The sequence below is a fragment of the Sciurus vulgaris genome (genome assembly GCF_902686455.1).
Source record: "Sciurus vulgaris genome assembly, chromosome: 17".
Taxonomy (NCBI): Eukaryota; Metazoa; Chordata; class Mammalia; order Rodentia; family Sciuridae; genus Sciurus; species Sciurus vulgaris.
In genome coordinates this window covers 50,732,354-50,749,737 of record NC_136478.1, presented here as the reverse complement: position 1 = coordinate 50,749,737, position 17,384 = coordinate 50,732,354, and the positions used below count along the sequence as shown (strand labels likewise).

The 17,384-nt window shown below is 39.2% G+C and overlaps 1 protein-coding gene across 3 annotated transcripts; it reads right to left on the bottom strand.

Annotated features, from left to right (window-relative positions):
* Nucleotides 1–1,026: 1,026 nt before the first annotated feature.
* On the bottom strand, nt 1,027–16,315 carry LOC306647546 (zinc finger protein 546-like). 3 transcript variants are annotated; one of them, XR_013760121.1, is made up of 5 exons: nt 15,953–16,314; nt 13,998–14,124; nt 12,735–12,830; nt 1,536–4,291; nt 1,027–1,435 (listed from the first exon to the last, which is right to left on the bottom strand). XR_013760121.1 is itself a non-coding variant. In XM_079117017.1 (4 exons), exons 2-4 carry the CDS (start codon nt 14,140–14,142, stop codon nt 3,531–3,533), a joined length of 1,002 nt encoding a protein of 333 aa, XP_078973143.1. In that variant the 5' UTR covers nt 14,143–15,652; nt 15,953–16,315; the 3' UTR covers nt 1,027–3,530. The 3 variants fall into 3 exon arrangements, 2 of the variants coding, with proteins under 2 accessions (XP_078973143.1, XP_078973142.1); XM_079117017.1 differs by having other exon boundaries at nt 1,027–4,291; nt 13,998–15,652; nt 15,953–16,315; XM_079117016.1 differs by having other exon boundaries at nt 1,027–4,291.
* Nucleotides 16,316–17,384: the final 1,069 nt, after the last annotated feature.

Here is a 17,384-nt window from a genome sequence, read left to right as displayed (position 1 = left end):
TCATGGTGTCTGTTCTCTGGGACATTAGCTAGGCCTCTAGTCAGAACTGTTATCTGGGCCTTTCTGAGGGCTCTACCATCCCAAGCACGTCAGTCAGAAGCTCTATTGCCTCTTGAGAATTAGTCTTGGAAACCATGTAGTGTCACTTCTGTCACAAACACAGGCCTGCATGCCCAAATTCAAAGGAAAGACCAAGGACCCTCCCTCTTGATGGGGGAGTGCACTGTCACATGGTAGGTGAGCATGTAGAATGGGATGCATTGGTGTGGCCATCTTTGGAAAGTACCTTCTGCTACTTCAAGTGAATCAACGAAGGAGAGTGTAGTGGTGTGACACTGTATGCCACTAATGGGTCACAACTGAAATACAAATGTCATCTTTGAAGTATTCCTGCTGAAATATACAATCTGAACCTGAGTTTCTAATCCTAAATTTCAGTTCATGAGAAATAGTGGGGATAAAGGAGCACATTAAAAACACTTTGAAAAACAATGAGAAAAATTTAGAATATAATATTCTATAAGACAACTATTCTGAACTTTAAAAAAAAAAGTCAATGTGATATCTTTGGGGAAAAGGACTGTTATTGAAGTGTTCACACAAATGAAAAAATATAGACTGAATGTTAGAGATTATAGAATTATTAAGTGATTAATTATTAATTAAGTGATTAATTATAGAGATTATAGAGTTATATAGTGATTAGGAGGCAGCTTTTACTCTTGAGAAAGGTTGACATGCCATGATATCCATAATTTATACTCAAATATTACAACAAAACATGTAATTATTATATTGAAACAAACCAAACATGATTATATATTAACAACTGCTGAACCTGGAGAAGACACACCAGGGTTCACTGTACTATCTCAATTTTTCCAAATGAACAGTAGTCTTTGGGTGGTTTCTAATTTATCAAATAAGGGGCAGAAATTACAGATCCTAGCCTGCTTTTTTTTTTTTTTTCCCCCCGCGGTGCTGGGATTCGAACCCAGGGCCTTGTTTGCAAGGCAAGCACTCTACTGACTGAGCTATCTCCCCAGCCCACCTATCTGCTTTTTTAGTTTATGAAAAGACATTATAGGTTTCCTGATTCTTTAAAAGCTTTATTCTTATAATCTTTATGCTCATGAAATCTAGAGATTTCTTTCTTATATTTTTATAAGAAAAATAAGAGCTCTGATTTATTGGATTTTATCTGGGTTATTCATTTAGAGAGTGAAAGGTAATGGAGGGTTCTTAAGTCCACCCAAATAGTATTCCTCTCTTGTGAATTTACTGAACAGTATGATTAGTGATTAAAAATAACTACAGTGGAGCCTGGGGTTGTGGCTCAGTGGTACAGCGCTTGCCTAGCATGTGTGAGGCACTGGGTTCGATCCTCAGCACCACATAAAAATAAATAACAAAAGGTATTGTGTCCATCTGTAACCTAAAAAAAAAAAAAGAAAGAAAAAAACCTATATTAAGCACACGCTGTGTGTCAAGTACTCTTCTAAAAGTTTCAATTTTTATTAATATTTCAAACTCACAAAAATGCTGTTAAGGTAAATATTATTACTGCCATTTGAAAACAGGCACGGGGGGAAGTGTCTTGCCAAATGCCACACAGGCAGAAGCGGAATCGGGAATGAGACCAGTGGTGCACTGTGGAGAGATCCTTCCCACACTCCTTTCACTAACAGAATCATCTTGTTCTGTGGTTCTGAAAGAAGTGTGGACCCTGTGCTGACCGGTCCACACATTGTTTGCTTCTGGTCTGCCATGAGTTAAGGTACAGATGCTGGGAGCAAGTATTTAAAAACTTTTATAGTAATTCGACAGATGATTTATGGCATTAAATAAGAAAAATGGAGCTTTTAAAGTGTTTCTTTTCATTTATTTCCCCCCTCGGGAACCCAATGTTCTTGCATTTTACAGAAGTACTGCTCAACATCGGTTCGTGAGGGGAAACAGTTCTTGATGGCTTGAGATGCACTGCACCAGAATCAATCTGCTGAAATTGAACCACACCCAAAGTGATGCTATAGTTCTGAAACTTTTGAAACCAACATGTAAAACCATTTGTTATGAGTATGAAGCAAAACTGATTCCTACATGTTCCCGAACATGTAAAAACATATTATGAGTTCTTGGTGTAAGAGGCATTTCCAAGAGGCCCTCATATCCTCTACATCACGCACAGTGTTTCCTCACTAATATGATTTCTCTGATGTAAAGTAAGTTGGTCACTACGAATAAAGGCCTTCCCACACTCTTTACACTTATAAGGCTTTTCACCAGTATGAATTCTGTGATGTCGAGTAAGTTCTGAGTTAACACTAAAGGCCTTCCCGCAATCTTTACATTTATAGGGTTTCTCTCCAGTATGAATTGTGTAATGTCGAGTAAGTTCTGCTTGAAGGCGAAAGGCATTTCCACATTCCTTACACCCATAAGGTTTCTCACCAGTAATGAAGTCTGAATGTTGAGTGAGATGATAACGACGACTAAAACGTCTTCCCACACTCCTTGCATTCATACGGAATCTCGCCAGTGTGACTCCTTTGATGTAAGGTAAGCTGGTAACTACAAATAAAAGCATTCCCACATTCATTACAGATGTAGGGCTTCTCGCCAGTGTGGATTCTGTGATGGTTGAGTCAGACGATAGTGACGACCTAAAGGTCTTCCACACTCCTTACATTCATAGGGTTTCTCGCCAGTGTGGATTCTGTGATGCTGAGTAAGATGATTGCTACGAACAAAGGCTTTCCCACATTCTTTGCATTTATAAGGTTTTTCGCCAGTATGAATTCTGTGATGTTGAGTAAGTTCTGTCTGAAAACGAAAGGACTTTCACATTCTTTACAGTCATAGGGCTTTTCAACCAGTGTGGATTTTATAATGTGAGTAAGATTATAACGACGACTACAGATCTTCCCACATTCTTGACATTCGTAGGTATTGTCATTAGTGTGAATTCGCTGGTGTGAAATAAGTTGACTGCTACGAATAAAAGCCTTCCCACATTCCTGACATGCATAGGGTTTCTCACAAGTATGGATTCCTGAAATGCCGGTTAAGCTCCTGCCTGAAGACGGAAGGCTTTTCCACAGTCATTACACCTGAAGGGTTTCTCACCAGTGTGAATTCTGTAGTGTTGAGTAAGATGATAGCGACTACTGAAGGTCTTCCCACATTCCTTACATTCATAGGGAATCTCGCCAGTGTGAGTTCTCAGATGTAAAGTAAGTTGGTAGCCACAAATAAAATGCCTTCCCACATCTTTACACTCATAGGGCTTCTCACCAGTGTGAGTTCTGTGATGCCGAGTAAGTTCTGTTGGAGACGAAAGGCTTTCCCACCAGTCTTTACATTCGTAGGGCTTCTCACCCGTATGAATTCTATGATGTCGAGTACGTTTCTGCATGAAAACTAAAGGACTTGCCACAGTCCTTACATTTATAGGGTTTTTCACCAGTATGAATTTCTGATGTTGGACAAGGTATGAACTATGACTGAAGGCCTTCCCACATTCATTACACTTATAGGGTTTTACACCAGTATGGATTTCTGATGTTGACTGATGTGTCGTTGTACCCTAAAGGTCTTTCCACAAACCTTACATTCATAAGGCCTCTCACCAGTATGAATTCTTTGATGTTCAGTAAGTTGATAATTAAGTCTAAAGGCCTTCCCGCATTCTTTACATTCATAGGGTCTCTCCCCAGCGTGAATTGTCTGATGTACTCTGAGGTCCCTAACACGACTAAAGGCCTTCCCACATTCCTTACACTCATAGGGGCTCCACCAGAATGTATTCTCTGATGTTCAGTAAGGTGATAGTGAAGTCTAAAGGCCTTCCCACATTCTTTACATTCATAGGGTCTCTCTCCAGCATGGATCGTCTGGTGTACCCTAAGGTCTCCCACTCGACAAAAGGCCTTTCCACATTCCATACATTTATAAGGTCTCTCACCAGTGTGAATTCTCAGATGTTGAATAAGGTAAGACTGCTGTCTGAAGGCCTTCCTACATTCTTTACATTCATATGATTTCTCTCTAGGATGAAGGTTCTGATGTAGAGGAAGAGATATTTGGTTTTGGATTATTATTTGACTAATGCAACCCATCTGATGTTCTTCTTTTCTCTCAAATTCATGTTTGTTCTGTAAACCATTTCTGAAAATGGTATCCCCAGGGATATAGGTTTTACTTTTTTCCATTGTCTGCAATTGAGATAAATACATTTCACAAACATCCTTTTCTGGAAATAACTTCTTGGTAGCATATTTGTACTCCAAATCTGTTAAAAAAAAAAAAAGCAAACAAAGATAAAGATATTTTCTGTGTTGAGGGTGCAATGATGGACTACATCCTTCAGTAGAAATAAAAGGTGGTCTGAAGGAACAGACATTAGAAGGAAAAGGTTTAAAGCAGACTCAGCAAACTTTGCTGTAAAGGGTCAAACAGTGAAGATTTTGGGTTTTGTGAGGCATGTTGTATCTGTCATAATTACTTAGCTCTGCTGTCACAGCTCAAAGGCAGTCACAAACAGTCTATAATTGAATGACTATAGCTGTGGTAAAATAACCCACTTGAATTTTTTTAAAAATTAAGTCTAAAAAACACCTTTTCTCAAACATTTAAAAACATAAAAACCAGTTATAACTCATGAACCCCAAAGCAGGCAGAGTGCTATTTGGCCCATTGGCTGGAGTTTGCTGGCTCTTGGTTTGGAGAACTCTACGTTATTGTAAAGCAATCATCTGCAATAACAGGTGTACTTAGGAGTGTGAGATGGAGATTAGACACCAGACACAAGGGAAGATGATGTAAAGATGAGAAAGCCAGGCCAAGGAACACCAAGGCTTGTCACTAACCACCATGCATTTCATAAATTGTCAGATTAACAGGGCTAATATTTTGTTCAGAATTTCTGCATCTGTTTACAAAGGATATTGATTTTTTAGATTTCTCATAATGTCTGGTTTGGGTATGAAAGTAACACTGGCCTTGTAGAGTTTGGAAGTATTAATCTTCAAGTTTCTGGAGACGCTTGTGTATCATTGGTACACAAATATAAAAACCTACAACTATAAAATTTCTATAACATTCCTCCAAAAGGAAGAACCGAAGCAACAGGTATATAGTCTGAATTTGACTGTTCTAGAGGACAAACCCTTGCATATTTCCATCTCTGGGTCCCCACAAACATTCCACTGAAATGGCGTTGCAGATAGCTGCCTCACAAACCAAACCCCTCAGTAACTTCCACACAAACCTGAGTGTGTCACATTGTAGGGAATGGGTATTATAAAATAGAGGGGAACAGAGGCTGCAAGACTCAAGCAAAGGGGGATCTGGGCGCCTGTTCTCTAAGACCAGGGGTGTGGCCAGTCATATGGTTTTACGTGGGTACCAAGACAAGACTGAAGGCAATTACATGATTCCTGCTAGCCCTCCCCCTAGCACCACATACAGGGGTCTGTCACTAACAAGGAAGGGAAAGAACTCTGGTTCCAATGCTTCTCAGTGCCCCTGTGAAGCACTGGGCCTGCACCAGTGTCTAATCAAAGGGTGAGTGCTTTGGGCCAGGACCGACGAGCAACTGAGGCAACAGCACCAGTGCCTGAGGAAACTCCCATTGCCTGATGGGGCGACCACCCCATTGCAGGAGCAGCGCACCGTTGTCTGCACCCCACCTGCCTGACTGCCTCATTGTCCCCGACTCTTCCAGACCCACAGAGTCAGTCTCTGACTCCAATATGGTACTTGCTGTGTATGAACTCACTAGTTAGTCAAGAAGCTACAGGGAGGTGACACTATAGTTCCCAGCTGGAACAAACACTTGCGTAACCAATATCCCCAAACACATCTTCAGAAGAAAGCTGCTAGGAAGGCCATCCCATAAAAGCAGTAGAGAGATCTGTTCTACCAGATGCACAAATCTCAAAAAAAAAAAAAAAAAAAAAAAACAAAAAAACCCAAAACCCAGAAACACTGAAAACTCCTGAAGATCATAATGCTCCAGTAACAGGTTTCAAAAATACTGAAGATATATTGCCTGATAAAGAATTCAAAGAATGACTTTTAAAAGCTTGATGAAATACATGAAATAGAAACAGTTAAATGAATTAGGAAGACAATGCAGGATAATGAATGTGAAATCCAACAAAGAATAAAGATTGTGATAACAATAAAATCTCAGAAACGAAGAGTTCAATGTTAAATTCAGCTGAAAACTTCGAAATAAGACTAGAGTCCTGACGATATAGCCCATCACATAGAGTGCCTGCCTCTCATGCACAAGGCCCGGGTTCGAGTCCCCAGCACTGTGGGACTGCGGAAATAACAAACGAAACCAAAATAAGACTAGAGAAAGTGGAAGAATATTGGAACTTGAATTCATGTCTCCTGAAATATCAGATTCAGACAGGAAAAATGAGTGCATTCAAGATCTTTGGGACACCATTAAAGTATCAGACACATGAACATATCTAAGGGGAAGAAAGAAAAGTTAAGAGCATGGAAACCTATTCAAAGAGATAATAGAGAACTTCCCTAATCTTGGAAAGACATGGAGCAAGATACTTACAGAACCCAAATAGACATGACAGAAAAGATCCTCACCATGACATAATCAAACTGTCCAATGGTACAAAATAAAGATTTTAAAATCTGCAAGAGAGAAACAAGTCACATTTAAGAACAACCCCATTTACATTTCTCAGAAAAAAAAACCCTCCAGGACAGGAGGGCATGGAATGATGTATTTCAAGTTCTGAGGGAGTGGGGAAAACCTGCCAACCGAGATTACCATACCCAGCAAGTTATCCTCTAGAAAAGGAGAAATAAAGATCTTATAGGATAAGCAAAACTGAGGGAATTCATGGTCCCCAGACCAGCTGAACGAAAGGTGCTTAAGAGATTCCTATATCCAGAAGTAGAAAAACGGTAATGTGAAAGTATAAATCCTACTAGAATAGTAGATATATAAAAGAGAAATAGAAAAGAAACACTACAATAAGCCATCAAACACAAAAAATGAATAAAAGGAAGAAACATGGAATATTAAAACTATAAAAATATCAACAAAATGCCAGGTACACATCCATACTTTTCAATAATAACTCAATGTAAATGGTCTTAATTCTCCAAATAAAAGGGTACAGGACTGGGGTGGGTTATGGCTCCGTGGCAGAGGGGCTTGCCTAGCATGTGTGAAGCACTGGGTTTGAACCTAAACACCACATAAAATAAAGGCATTCTCTCCTGCTACAACTACAAAAATAAATAAATAAAAAGATACAGACTGGCTGACTGAATTAAAAAACAAGACCCAACATATATTGCCTACAAGAAACACCTCACCAATAAAGATAGGCTAAAGTGAAAGGATAGAAACAATATCCAAGCAAGAGAATCCTAAAGCAAGCAGGAGTAGCTATACTTATAGCCTTTAAAACAAACAGAAAGAGACAAGAAGTTTGCTATATAATGACTAAAGGATTACTTTTTCAAGAAGATATGATTATAAATCCATATGTACCAGCCAGACATGGTGGCGCATCCCTGTAATCCCAGTGGCGCAGGAGGCTGAGGCACTGTGGCTCAGTGGTTGAGTGCCCCCTGAGTTCAATCTCTGGTACAAAAAAAGAAAAGAAAGAAAAAATCCATATGTACCCAATGTCAGAGCACCCAGTGTTATAAATAAGCATAGACCTAAAGTGAAGGAGATAGGCTCAATAACTCCAATAATAGTAGGGGATCTCAATACCTCACTCTTATCAATGGATAGATCACCCAGACAAAATATCAAAGACACATCAGAGTACCTGGAGATTAAAGAGGAAATGTTACAACTGCTAGCACATAAATCAATCAGGGATTATTTTGAAAAACTATATGCTAACAAGTTATAAAATCTAGAAGAAATTGGACAAATGTGGGGATACATATGACCTACCAAAATTGAACCAAGAGGATAAAAAACAACTGATCTAGACCAATAAGTAATGAGTTGAATCAGTAATAGTTTCCTAAAGAAAAACAAAGGACCAGATGGGTTTACTGCTAAATTCTACCAAACTTTTAAAGAACTAACACCAATGCTCATCAAACTGTTCCACAGAATTGACAGGGAGATAGTCCTTCAAAACTCATTCTACAAGGTTAATGTTACTGTATCAAAACCTGGCAAGGATACATACACACCCCAACTGTAGACCAATATATACATAGATGCAAAAATCCTTGTTAGCACAGTAGCAAATCGAATTCAACAGCATATCAAAAAGATCATACCCATGATCAAACTGGTTCCATTCTAGGGATTTAAGAATGGTTAAAATAATACATAGAATGAAGGATAAAAATCAAAACCTCAAAGGATGCAGAAAAGCATTTGATAAAATTCAAGATCACTTCATTGATAAAAGTCTTGAATAAATTAGATAGGGCAAGATCATATCTCAAAATAATAAAGGCTACATATGACAAATGCATAGCTAATATCATGCTAATGGGGAAAAAACAAAGCATTTCTTATAAGGTCAGAACAAGAAAAGAGTGTTTACTCTCTCAGACTGGGGTTGTGGCTCAATGGTAGAGCACTCGCCTAGCATGTGTGAGGCACTGGGCTTCAATCCTCAGTACCACATGTAAATAAATGAATAAAATGTCTATCAACATCTAAAATATTTTAAAGAAGAATGTCTACTCTCATTGTTCTCATTCCATATATCCAGAAATAAACTAGTACTAGAAATTTTAGAGCAATTTGGCACGAGAAATAAAAATATACAAATATGAAAGAATGTCAAATTATCCCTGTTTGCAGACATGATTCTATACATAGAAAAACTTAAAAATGACACCAAAAGACTGAGAATTGATAAATGAATCCAATATAGTAATAGTACACAAAAAATTCCAAAAAATCAGGAGCTTTTCTGTACCAATAATGAATTTGCTGAGAAACAAATCGTGAAAGCAATTCTATTCACAATAGTAGTATCCCCCACCAGAAAATACACAGAATAAATTAAAGAAAACAAAAGACCTCTACAATGAAAATTACAAAACACTGAAGATGCCACAAGGTGGAAAGACTTACATGCTCATGGATTAAATAATTAATATTGTTAAAATGTCCATATACCCCAAACAACTCTAGATTCAATGCAATCACCATCAAAATACAAAATGATATTCTTCACAGAACTAGAAAAGACAATCCGAAATTTATTTGGAAACACAAAGACCCCATAATAGCCAAAGCAATCTTGAGCAAAAAAGCACAAAACTAGAGGAATCATGATACTGATTTCAAGACATACTATAGGGCTGTAGTAATCCAAACAGCATGGTATGGACAAACCAAGGGAATGAAATTGAGAACCCAGAAATAAACTACACATCTTCAGTTAACTGATTCTCAACAAAGCTACTCAAAACGTACACAGGTGAAAGGACAGCCTCATTAGCAAATGTTGCTGGAAAACTGGACATCTACCTGCGGAAGACTGAAACTAGATTTCAATCTCTTACTCTGTACAAAAATCAAGAACTTTGATCCATTTTGAGTTAAGACTTGAAACAAAGTACTAGAGGGAAACACAGGGGAAATACTTTAAGGTATTTGCATAGAAAATTATTTTTCATACAGGACTCCAAAAGCATGGGAAATAAACAAAAATTTAAAAATGGGATTACCTCAAATTAAAAAGCTTCCACACAGCAAAGGAAACAATGGTGAAGAGACAAACTCTTCAGCAGAAAATATTTGGCATCTATTCATCTAGCAGGGTTAATATCTAGAATATATGAATAACTCAAAAAACTGAAAAAACCCAGTTTAAAAAATGGGCAAATTATCTGAACAGTTCAGAAGAAGAAATACAAAAGACCAGTAAATGTATGAAAAAATGTTCGATCTAGCCATCAGAGAAATACAAATCAAACTACAATAAGACACCAGGTCACCCCAGTTAGAATGGCTATGATCAAAAACACAAAAAATTACTAATGCTGGTGAGGACATGAAGGAAAAGGAACTCATAAACAATTGGTGGGAATATTAAATGAATACAGCCACTGTGGAAAACTATGGCGGGTCCTCCAAAAACCAAAAATAGGGGCTGGGGTAGCTCAGTGGTAAAGCACTTTCCTAGCATGTGTGAGGCACTGGGTTTGATTCTCAACACCACATATAAATAAATAAATAAAAGTACATTGAAAACTTTAAAAATATATTAAAAAATAGAACTACCATACAACCCAGCTTTCCCACTTCTGAAGAAAATGAAGCCAGCATACAAAACAGACACCTGCACATCCATGTTTACTGCAGCACACTTCACAACAGCAAAGGTAAGGAATCAGCCTGCGTGCATGCTGACAGACGAATGCATGAAGAAAATACAGCATGCATACACAATGCAGAATTATTCAGCCATAAAGGAGAATGACCTGTCACTGGCAGCAAAAGGTGAAAATGGAGGACATCATGTTAAGTGAAAGAAGTTAGACACAGAAATCTGACGAGAATTACACACTCTCCCTTGTGTGGAAACAAAGCCGCCTGAGAGTAGAAAAGTGATTACCAGGGACTGGGAAGGGTGGCAGAAGCTAAAGGTAGAAGGATGCATGGGTATGATCAATGCACCTGTATGCACATATGGAAATGTCTCAGTGAATCCCAGTAATCTGTACAATTAATGTGTGTTTTTAATAAAGCTCAAAAGAAAACAGAAAAGCTTTGTAATTTGAGGGTGCCTAGATATCCTACTGAAAGCACAGTCAGTGAAAGAGCAAAGTAATACACTGGACTTACGGGTTCGTTTTTCAAGAGACAAAAATATTCCAGAGAAAATATTTACAAATGGATAAAGGACTTGTTCCTGAAAACTCACTAATAAGGAAACAACTCAATTAGAAAAAAGGCAAAAGATTCTAATAGATACTTCATCAAAGAAGACAGGGGATGAGAAATTAAGCAATGAAAAGTTGTTCAAAATCATTAGGCATTAGGGAAATAAAAATTAAAACCGCAATAGGAAGGCTGACAAGAATATAGAGGTGCCAGAACTCATAAACTTCTGCTGGGAATGAAAATGATTATAACTCCCTTCAGAAAGTGTTGCAGTTTTTTTAAAAATTAAATGTGTATTTTCTGAATTATTCACCCATTCCATTCCAGACATTGGCCCAAGAGTAAATAAAATATACACCCACATAAGGACTGTTACAGGAATGTTCCTAGAAGCTTTATCTGTAATAGCCAAACTCTGGAAATAACAATGTCCATCAATATGTAAACAGCTAAATGAATTAAGGTACATTCATTCAATGAAATACTTCTCAACATTAGAAAGGAATGAAGTACTGATACATGCAGCAATAAGGATGAATCTCAAAATAATTATGCTGAGTGGGGCTGAGACAAAATGAATAATCACTATGTGACTCCATTTATACAAAATTCTAGAAAATGCAAACTAATCTGTAGTGACAGATCAATGAACAGTGGTTGCCTGGGCAGAGGGGATGGAGAATAGCATGAAGAAGATTGAAGAAGATTGTTTTTGGAAGAATTGGATATTTATTATTTTGATTTTGTAATGTTTTCATAATATACCTGCCAACTTATCAAATTTTATACTTTAAATACACAGTTTACTGTACACCAATTATATTTCAATGAACCAATTTTAAAAAATTAGACACTGACACTTAAAGTGGGTACGAGTTTTTATGTTATTTGTACCATATATATATGATTAAGAAAATACATTTGGGGCTGGGGCTGTAGCACAGTGGTAGAGTGCCTGCCTAGCACGTGTGAGGCACTGAGTTTTATCCTCAGCACTGCATAACAATAAATGAATAAAAAAAAGGTATTGGGTCCATCTATAACTAAGAAACAAAAAAATTAAAATAAAAAAAAAAGAAAAGAAAAGAAAATACATTTGGCCAGTGAGGTGGCATACACCTGTAATCCCAGCAGCTCAGTAGGCTGAGGCAGGAGGATCACAAGTTCAAAGCCAGCCTTAGCAGCTTAGGCCAGGTGACTTGAGGGAGAGCATTCTGAGACCTTACTTCATATCTCTGCTCAATGATCATCAACTGGGATGTCCTTTCCTGATCTTATCTAAAGCAGCCCTGACAATGCCCCAGTATTGTCCCCTTATCCAGCTTAATTTTCTTCAAAACACATGTCTAAACCTGATATTATCTGTTTACTTGTTTTCCACTATAATATCAATATCTCTAAGACAGTAGGAACATTTGTCAGTAGCACCTAGACTCTAACACAGTGAGTGCCTGGCTTAAGTCAGATAAATAGGAAATACTTGTTAAAATAATTCTAGAAAATGGAGACATTAATATAAATCTACATGTAAAAGAGGACCTGGAAATTGGTAAATGGCTATCAAAGGTAAGAAAGAAAGCATCCCTCTTTGAGATGGGAAGCAACCAGCTCTTAAAATTTATAGGGGCTGGGGATGTAGGTCAGTGATAGGGCTTGCATCCCCAGCACTGCAAAAAAAAAAAAGAAAGAAAGAAGAGAGAGAGAGAAAACATGACAGGAGAGAGAGGATCCTAATCTTCCCAGGCTGCACACCATTTCTCCACAGGCTCTGGCCTTTGAAAGGAGATTTCAAACATCTCAGCGATGTGCCTCTGCCCTGAGCCAGTGAGCCACAGCTTATGCTGGCAGCCCTGCCTGGCCTGCCATCACTCACCTGAGTACCACCTCCTCGTTCCTTCCCTCATTTCCATCCAGGGTTCTTTCTCTTGCTCCAATAAAACAATCACATCTGGCTTCGGAATGATACATCCTGCACACAAGAAAAGACATGCGTGTTATAGGGGGAAAAAACCCCAGAACCCAACCACAGCTTCAAAATGACTACATGTTGACTTGGTTACATTCACAATCAACTGTAGGGCAAATGGTATTTGAAAAAGCCTGCACAACAAAGAAGAAAAAGGCCACTGAATAGTCACATTAAGATGGACTCATGAGTATGGGACTAAAGAGATCAGGTAAGAGAGAAAAAGGTCTGGTCTGCTTTCAAAGGGACTCTACAGAGGCACTGTGAGCACACCCTGCACAGCTGCATGGTCAAGTTCAAACCTTCCATCCCTACCAGCGATGTGACCTTGAAAAGCTACCTTCCAGTGTTGCACTTTTATCAAATGCCCTACTTCATAGGGCTGATGTGAGAATTAAATGTATGTGTGTGTATACGCACACACATACACACACATGCTTAAGAGGATGCCTAGAATATATACTATTGTTTTGTTGTTACTAGTTTGCCAAAAGAAATACACTTTTTGCTAAAACACTTTCGTGTTCTCCTTTAGACATTTCTTCAATGGAAAAAGCAAAATTCACAGACTAGCTTTCAACCATAAAGCAGGTTAAAAAGAATATGTCTCTTCTAGATAGGTGTGTTTGTTTGATTTTAAATGAAATTTGCTAACCAAATCCTCCAATATATAATCCAGAGATGCTCTTTTGATAATCTAAGAAAAGCAAACTCTAATTCCAACTGTTCTCTCGCAGGTGGGCAGGGCATTAACACACAGCCACTGCAGGAATCTGGGGTACACACAGTAGATGAAACCTGGTTTCTGAAAATGTCAAAACTCAAATCTAGGAATCACTAGAAAAACAGGCAATAACAAGAAGGGCTGAGGGAGGGACGAGTGTCAATAAAGGGTGGGAAGACAGGTGCCATTTCCATCCCAACAATGGGCAAACCATTTCTTTAGAAATAGGGGCAGAGATTTAACGGGCTTCTTAAAACAAAGCTCTGGGGCTGGGGAGATAGCTCAGTTGGTAGAGTGCTTGCCTCGCAAGTACAAGGCCCTGGGTTCAATACCCAGCACCGAAAACAAAACAAAACAAAAAACAAAAAACGAAGCTCTGAAGTCCAACAGTGGGGAAAGCTGATGTTCCAGAACGCAGAGTGTGCGTGATTCGGTGGGTATCTTACCCAGTGAGATGAGGTTGCTGTAGTTCTCCAGCATCACATCCCTATACAAGTCCCTCTGAGCAGGGGCTAGGCATTCCCACTCCTGCTGAGAAAGGTCGATGGCCACATCACTGAATGCCAAGGACACCTGAAATAACAAATCCATGTACTATAAAAATTTTTTAAATACATTTTCAGTTTGAAACTGGCAGGAAAGAAGCAGCACAGCAAGCAAGTAAACTGGGGCTTGAGTTTGCAACGTGTGGAAAAATAAGGAAATGAGTATTTTTGAAGTTGAGTGCTTACATGTTTTTAGAGAATATTGTTGATGCAGACAAAATGTCCTGTGTGCCATCAGATAACAAAATTATCCAAAGTGCTGGGAATGACAAAAATAACCCAAGCTTCCCACTTCAATGAAACAGCATACAAAAGCACACACGCCTATTATGTACTCGCATTTTAAATTCTGAATAAATATCAGTTTCTTCATTCTTTCCCTTCAAGGAATTAGGAAAAAGACATTTTTCTCCAAAAGTACTCTCAAATCTCTTAGAAAACAGAACTTGAGTGACACAGTTTCATCAAAATTCAAGCTCATCTTTATAAAGAGAATGTCATAAAGTCATTGGTAAATATATTTATTGGTTAGTTAATCATATTATCTATTGCTATGAATTGAATATGGTTTAAGTACGTCCCTCAGGGATATGTGGAAATTTAATCCCACCAGGAGGGTGGATTAAGAGGGTGGATCTGGGCAGAGTGGTGCATGCCTGTAGTCCCAGCTTCTCCTGTGGCTGGGGCAGAAGGATCAGTTGAGCCCAGGAATTTGGGGCCAGCCTGGGTAACATAGTGAGACCCATATTTAAAGAAGATGGAAACTTAACCTGACTATGGTATTCAGAGGTGGGACCTTTGGGAATTGATCAGAATTAGATAAGGTTATCAGGGTAGAGAACCTATGATCAATTTCTAGTGGCTACATAAGAAAGAAATCAGAGAACATGGGCATGCAGAGATGTGCCCTGTCTCTTGCTATGGGATTCCCTGAACTGCTTGGGGACTCTGCCAGTAATAAGGTCATCATCAGACGTGGACCCTTGACTGTCTTGGATGTTTCCTTAGAGAAACAGAAAACAAACACATCCATCTTGTGGATATGTCAGATTAATCTTTCTTTTATACTTAAGGGTTCACGTTGGATAAAATGTTGAAGCCTTCCCCGCCCAACCTTATCATCCTGTTTCCATCCATCATTAGGAATCTGGAGGACCTTCCTGCCTACAATCTCTCCATTCCTCAATAATACCTGCCTTGTTCCTGGGCTAAGGACGCTGATGTCAAGAGACCAGCACAACACCCTCAACCACAAAACTGACTTTTGTCCTATTATTCATCCCCTGGAGAATCCCCTGACTAGATCCCTAGACCCCCAAACATGGGCCCCAATCACACTCCCACCTAGACCTCTAAGCCCCCCAACACATGAGATCTTGCATCTTCATCTGGGATGGAAAAACGCTCAACAGTATATTCTATCAGCCTGCAAAACCGGGTCTGTGAAGTCGAACGGGACCATCTGTTTCACAGAATCATGACTGATGACAGAAGTGCAAGTATTTCCCTTGAGGGACTTCATCTTTCACTGCTCCAACAATGCTCTTGGGAGAAGACTGGGCACCCAGATGAGGGATGGATAGGTGAGCATGGGTAAGAGAAAAGAAGGGCAAAGGAGGAGGACACCAGGCAGTGGCACCATCCTTCACTGTGGTCACAAAAACTGGGGAGCAGGTTTAACAGGGCTGTCTTAGGATAATAAAAACAAACTCATGAGGGCTGGGAGTATAGTTCAATGGTGGAGTGTTTGCTAGAAAGTGTGAGTTCCTGGCTTTGATCCCAGAACCACAAAATAAATAACAATGATCACATGAATTTTAAAGTACAGTATTTCAAGAAGAGAAGCAGGAACTTACATGGGCCATGATTTTAGAACTGCAAGAACTTGACAGTCCTCTGTGGATTCCCTCCACTGGAGAAGCACAGTCCAGAGAAGCCAGGCCTGCAGGAGGAACAAGTGACTTTGAGACTAGGTAGGTACGTCTCAGAACTCTGCATGACTTAATGTCAATATGAAGCTGTTTTCCCTTCATTTCTATTTTCAACCCCACCAAGCTGCACACACAAATGTGGGGAGACAAGTAGGAGTATGGATGAAGCCTAGCACCTCCCTATGCCACAAGAACTACCTACACAAGTGTAATACAGAACAGAGACCTCTTGCAGGAAGTCACACCAGGCATTCCAGCAGAAGGGCCTCTGGCCCAACCCAATTTCTGATGACATTGATCTGTAGCTGAAACTGAATTAAGTCCCTAGGCAGATCATCTTTGGCCATCCCATGCAAAGCCCATTATCAATCATGGCTTGAATATGTGCCTGGATTCTGCAGACATGAGGCAGAAAACAGCAGGCAGTGTTTCCTATTGCAGAATTGCAGTTTCCCCAATGGAGTTCTTGTTCAGCCAGAACTACAGCCCCCAGAATCCTCTGTGCTGTTTTCAACTAGCCTGTTTCCTATCAGGATTGTCTATTCTGCTTTCCTGTATGAAGGCACTGAACACACACACACACACACACATACCCATCTCAGTATCAAGCCTCGGGAGGTGAGAATTCATGCCCACATTTGCCAAGTGAGAACAAAATGAGACATCTTTGGTGTGAAGGTCCCTCAGTACATTAGTATTTCATCATGCAATGCAGTTATCTCTAACAGAGGAGGCGAGGAAGCTCAAAGCAAAGTGCCTTGCCAAAATTCACAGTAAGAGGAAGAGCTGTTTTTTTTTGTTTTGTTTTTTGTTTTTGTGGTACTGGGGATTTGAACCCAGGGCCTTGTGCTTGCAAGGCAAGCACTCCACCAACTGAGCTATATCCCCAGCCCAAGAGCTGCATTTTTAATAAGCCAATTCTCTTTGAACTATGGCTTTTGCCAGGATTTCTTACCTTGAGTGAAATCTGAGCATTGATAATTCACTAAATACATCACCCACTGAATTTCTTAAATTTCAACACGATTAAGGAAATCTTGTTAAAGTAAAAAAGAAACAGTTTACCATTGTTACATTGGAAGATTTAAAAAGAAATTGCTCTATGAGCAAAGGAGGGGAAATGGATACTTTGTAGACATTACAGATTTGTACAACCTTTTAACAGGGCATACAGAAGTATATGAAAGACTTCAGCCATGCAAACCTACTTCTGGGATCTGTTTAAAGCAAATCACGAGTTGAGGTTGTAGAGTACAATGATAATTTGTCAGGTACGTACAGACCAGGCTAGGAAATTGTGCCAGAAATCCCAACAGTAATTGCAGGCAGTTCAAGGATTTATTTTTTTATCATGGAG